A 5,752-nucleotide genomic window follows, 5' to 3' on the forward strand; every position below is an offset into this window, starting at 1 on the left:
CAGTGACCACAGCTGGAGTGATCACAGCAGGACAGTGACCACAGCAGGACAGTGACCACAGCAGGACAGTGACCACAGCAGGACAGTGATCACAGCTGGAGTGATCACAGCAGGACAGTGACCACAGCTGGACAGTGACCACAGCAGGACAGTGACCACAGCAGGAGTGACCCCAGCCCTGTTCCCCCACGGCCACCAGCGGGAGGGAGGAGGAGTCTCAAGGTCGCATTGACTGAACAAAAAGGGACCCAGAGACCTTCCCTGAAGGACAAACGGCCCTGGCAGCACCGGCCACGGGAATGGGATGCAGAGGGACTTAGAGAGCTCCCCCAAGGGACCCTGGCCAGCAGCAGGGACAAGCCAGGACCACCCTGGGGACAAATGGTCGCTCTCCACCGATGGTTTCACCACAGGACGTGGCACTGGTGATGAGCATTGGGCTCATTTGGCTCAGTTCAGGGACAAAACCAGATCCATCCGGGATCAACTCCTCTCATCTTCCCTCCCATCATCACCCTCACCCTAGAGCATCCCCCAAAACACATCCCTCCCTCCCAGCCTGAGCTGCCACGCCCCAGTTCAGCCCCCAGCCGATGCCACTCGCTGATCCCCGTCACCAAAATCCTTTGGGTTCCCAAACTGAGGACCAGGAAATAATGGTTTGGGGTTTTGACATCAGTGATGGGCCTTGGCAGCTTCTCCTGGGACTCAGGCTGGTTCTGAGCCCTGGGAACACCCCTGCCTTCCCCCAGTTCCACATTTCCACGTTCCCAGTGTTTGTATTAACAAATAAAGTTAAATAAATGGAAATGCTGTAAATATTAAGGCGCCATTCCCAGAGAAGAGCAAGGAATTTCATTCATTTACTAAACCCACATGAAGATTTGTCCACTGCAGGCACTGACAGAAAGCAGTGCCAAAAAACCTGGGAATACTCAGGAAAACACCCAATCATGGTGGAGTGAGGAGTTTAACAAACCCCAGCCCCCACCCTGGGAACAGAGAGTCAGGAGACAGACGGATCCAGGTGGAATTTCTTTATTTACACTGGCAGAGGCTCCCTCCCGGAGCTACTTGAGCGGGATGAAGCGGGAGGAGTGGGTGGCACCGATGCCAGGCCGGCCGTGCTTCACCGGCTTGTACGTGATGGAAAACTCGCCCAGGTAGTGGCCGATCATCTCGGGCTGCAAGGGGAGAGATCTGTGCTGGGGACAGTGCCAGGGGGCACAGGGACATCTCCCTCCCTCCCATCCCAGGGCTGGCAGGAGCCTGGCACGGCCGGTTATTCCAGCCAGGCTCCTCCCGTGGTGCCAGAGGGGCTTCCCCAGCTCTGCCCCTCCCAGCAGAGGTGACGTGGGAGCCACAGGGGCATTTGTGCCCTTCCAGGTGGGATTTAATGCCAGGCAGGAGCATTTAATCCCACTGGTGGTATCAAGTGACACGACCCTGTGGGTAATTCCACTCCTGGGAAAGATCAGGGATCTGTTTCATCCCCGAGCGGTGCCAGCAGGCTGGGAGCCAGGGCTGAACACATGCATCACTCCACTGCAATTCCAGTGCTTCAGAGACAGTGCTCCAGGTGGACACTGAGCCAGCCCTGCTCCAAGGAGGAGCATGAACCCCCAGGGATGACACCTCAGGTGTCCCTCTGAGCCAGCCCTGCTCCAAGGAGGAGCATGAACCCCCAGGGATGACACCTCAGGTGTCCCTCTGAGCCAGCCCCTCTCCAAGGAGGAGTCTGAGCCCCCAAGGATGACACCTCAGGTGTCCCTTTGAGCCAGCCCTGCTCCAAGGAGGAGCCTGAGCCCCCAAGGATGACACCTCAGGTGTCCCTCTGAGCCAGCCCCGCTCCAAGGAGGAGTCTGAACCCCCCAAGGATGACATCTCAGGTGTCCCTCTGAGCCAGCCCTGCTCCAAGGAGGAGTCTGAGCCCCCAGGGATGACACCTCAGGTGTCCCTCTGAGCCAACCCCGCTCCAAGGAGCATCCTGGACCCCTCCCAGACACAGGGAACGAGTTACCAAGAGAGAAGTGAACAGCCCAGACGCCGAGCTCAGTGTTAGAGCCACCTGCCAGGCCCCAGCTCACCTTGATCTCCACCTGGTTGAAGGTCTTGCCGTTGTAGACGCCCACCATGCTGCCCACCATCTCGGGCAGGATGATCATATCCCTCAGGTGGGTCTTCACCACCTCGGGCTTCTCCATGGGCGGCGCCTCCTTCTTGGCCTTGCGCAGGCGCTTGAGCAGCGAGTGCTGCTTGCGGCGCAGGCCCCGGTTCAGGCGCCGCCGCTGCCGCGCGCTGTACAGCTGCATCAGCTGCTCGCTGCCAAACGGGGACAGGGACACTCAGGGGACACCCCAGGGACCCCAAACCCAGCCTGGCTACAGCCTGGGGAGAGCCCAGAGGCTCCACAGCCACAGGGAAACCCAGACAGAGCCTGGGCTACAGCCCCAGGAGATGCTCAGGGACCCCAAACTGAGCCTGGGTAACAACCCAGGGACCCCAAACTGAGCCTGGGGAACAACCCAGGGACCCCAAACCCAGCCTGGGGTATGGCCCAGGGACATGCCCAGGGACACCCCCAGGGACCCCAGACTGAGCCTGGGGAACAACCCAGGGACCCCAAACTGAGCCTGGGGAATGACCCAGGGACCCCAAACTGAGCCTGGGGAATGACCCAGGGACCCCAAACTGAGCCTGGGGTATGGCCCAGGGACACCCCCAGGGATCCCAGACTGAGCCTGGGCTACAGCCTAAGAACACCCTCAGGGATCCCCAACCAAGCCTAGGGAACAAGGCAGGGACAACCCCAGAGTGATCCACACTGAGCCTGGGGTACAGCCTCGGGAGACCACCAGGGACCCCCAAAATGAGACTGAGGAAGTCCCAGCGACCCCACAGCCACAGAGTTGTTCAGACAGAGCCTGGGGTACAGTCCCAGGAGATTCTCAGGGCCCCATACCCAATGGTATTACCTGGATTGAGCCTGGGGACATCCCCAGGGACACCAGACAGAGCCTGGGGTATGGCCTGGGAGACCTCTGGGAGCCCAAACTGAGCCTGGGGTACAGCCTAAGGACACCCCCAGGGACTCCAAACTGAGCCTGGGGTATGGCCTGGGAGACCTCTGGGAGCCCAAACTGATCCTGGGGTACAGCCTGGAGAGATCCCATAGGCACCCCCCAATAACAGCGTTACCCTGAACAGGCCCAGGGAACCCCACCAGCCACAGTTACCCGGACAGAGCCTGGGGTACAGCCCCGGGGACCCCAAACTCAGCTTGGGGTACGTCCTGGAGAGACCCCCCAGTGCTCCCCAGCCAGCGTTAATCAAACCGAGTCTGGGGTACAGCCCCAGGGGGACCCCAAGGCCACTGTGTTACCCAGACTGAGGCTGGGGTACAGCCTAGGGAGACCCCCGGGGACCCCAAAATAACAATGTTACCCCAACTGAGCCCGGAGCACGGCCTCGAGCAGCTCCAGAGACCCCACACCCACAGCATCACCCGAACCGAGTCTGGAGCAGGGCCCCGGGACCCCACACTGACGGTGTCACCCTCTGAGAGATTTTAAACAGTCCAAAAAGCAGCTGCTGAACGCCCGAACCTCCTGTTATTGCCGCTGGTTGAACACAACCTGAGGATGGGGCAGAAGCAGCTCCCCGACCCCCAAAGCCCAGCCCGGGGCGCTCCCCGGCCCTTACTAGGACATGTCGAGCAGCTGGTCCAGGTCCACCCCGCGGTAGGTGAATTTGCGGAAGGTTCGCTTCTTCTTCTGCTCCACCTCCGCCTGCAGCGGGAGAGGGGGGTCAGGGCAGGGGGATCAGGGGATTCAAGGCCGCCCGGGCCCGCGTTCCCCGCCCCGCACACGGAAAGGCCGCGGCCCCACCGAGCCCCGCTGGGCGCCCAGGCCGCTCCCTCCCCTCAGCCCCGATCCCGCCGCGCTGGGCCCCGTCCGGCCCAGGCACCCACGGCCCCCGCAGCGCCCCGGGGAGGCGCATTCCCCGCTCCGCAGGGAAGCCCCGAGCCCCGGGCAGCGCTGCCGCGGCGGGCGAGGCCCGGAGGAGGCGCGGATGGAGGCGGATGGGGCCCGATGGCGCCGGCGGGGCCTTCCCCGCACCCACCATCTTGGCCGGGGCTGCTCGGAAAGGCCGGGCCCGCGCCGGAAGCGGCGAATCTCGCGAGAGCGGCGCGGGAGGAACGGGCGGAGAAGCCGCGCCCGAGCAGCGCTTCCGCCCTCACTGCCCTTAAAGGGGCCGCAGCCGCCCTCAGGGACACCGCGGGGACAGCGCGGGGACAGCGCGGGGACACCTGTGAGGGACGGAGCCTCCCCTTGCCCCCTGAACCTGCCCCTCGTGATCCAGGGAATCCTCAGGTTCCAATAAATCCGCCCCTTCCCGCTGGCCCAGCGTGGAACCCGCACGGCAGCGCCTCAGGGAGGGCCCGGAGCCCGCAGTCAGCCCGGGCCCGAGCATCCCGCACCTGCCTGGGGCCACCTTCGTCCTTCACCCTGAGCCTTCATCTTCCCACGGGAGGCAGCGGCTCTGCGGCTCGGGGCAGGGCAGAACCGGCTCGTTCGGCACAGGTTGATCCGGTTCCAGATCTAACGGGCCTGGAAGAGCTGGTTCTGCGCAGACGGGATCCAAATCCCAACGCTTTTATCCCAGGAGAAGGTAAAGCCGCTGGGTGTTCTCCAGGCTCCAGGGAGGTGCTGTGCCGTTTCCACGGTGTTTCACACTCCTGAGGGAGTGGAGTTGGTGTCTGAACATCGCTGGAACAGCTCCTGTTCCAGCAGGAATTCCGAGCTCGGAGCGCCACGAAGATTCGAGCCCGGAAGATTCACAGTGAGCGGAACCAGATCCACACAAAATACAAAATACCCTCTGAACTGATGGGAGTCCTGCCAGGAGCGACCCAGCGACCTCTGCATCCCAACCCATCCCCAAATCCACCTCATTAACAGGGATTAATTAGACCAGACGGGCTCAGGAGCACGGCCAGCCCCCAGTGAAGGATCCATGGGCAGGATTTGCCCTTCAGCCAAGGGACACTGTCACCTCAGGGAGATCCTTTCCCTCAGCTTAGCCCCACAGTTCAGAGCCAAACCGAGGGGTGATCTTCCAGAAGATGTGAGGCAAAGTTACAGACATTGATATCCACTGAATAAATTCCATAAATTACCCAATTTCCTGCAGTGCCTCCAAGTGAAGGGTGAAGAGCAGCATTTGTGTCACTGCCACCATCACGTGTGACCCAACATGGGGCCAGGCCAAGGGTTTTAGGAGCCCTGGAGCAGGTCAGATCAGATCGAGATCAGAGCCCTTCAGCACATCAGAACAAAGCCCTTGACCAGGACGGATCCTGTCCAGGCTGGAGGATCCTTCACCTGGTTGGATCCACTGCAAGTCCCAGCCCTTCACTGGGATGATCTAGTCCAGGCTGGAGCCCTGTGCCAGGAGGGATCCAATCCAGGCTGGAGGATCCAATCCAAGTCCGAGCCCTTTGGCACATGAGGTTGGATCCAAGCTCTTCACCGGGCTGGAGGATCCTTCCCCAGCTCAGATCCCATCCAGGAGTGGCTCCCTGGCAGTGCCACCCGGTGGGGCTGGCACAGGGCACAGCTGGTGACACCACACAGACCCAGCAGAGCAGCCCCCAAGGACTCCCAGAGCTGCCAAGGGACTCCTCCAACAAACCCACACTCACAAAAACCAAAAACACAAAAAAACCCAGAAAAATGGAGACAGGCTGGTG

General features: G+C 61.6%; 1 protein-coding gene across 1 annotated transcript; it reads right to left on the bottom strand.

Annotated features, from left to right (window-relative positions):
* Positions 1-1,022: 1,022 nt before the first annotated feature.
* Positions 1,023-4,214, bottom strand: RPS15 (ribosomal protein S15). Its single transcript, XM_058858465.1, has 4 exons — positions 4,123-4,214; positions 3,703-3,788; positions 2,088-2,322; positions 1,023-1,184 (listed from the first exon to the last, which is right to left on the bottom strand). Exons 1-4 carry the CDS (start codon positions 4,123-4,125, stop codon positions 1,071-1,073), a joined length of 438 nt encoding a protein of 145 aa, XP_058714448.1. The 5' UTR covers positions 4,126-4,214; the 3' UTR covers positions 1,023-1,070.
* Between the last annotated feature and the right edge of the window lie 1,538 nt (positions 4,215-5,752).

Source organism: Poecile atricapillus, chromosome 28 (genome assembly GCF_030490865.1).
Source record: "Poecile atricapillus isolate bPoeAtr1 chromosome 28, bPoeAtr1.hap1, whole genome shotgun sequence".
Classification (NCBI taxonomy): Eukaryota; Metazoa; Chordata; class Aves; order Passeriformes; family Paridae; genus Poecile; species Poecile atricapillus.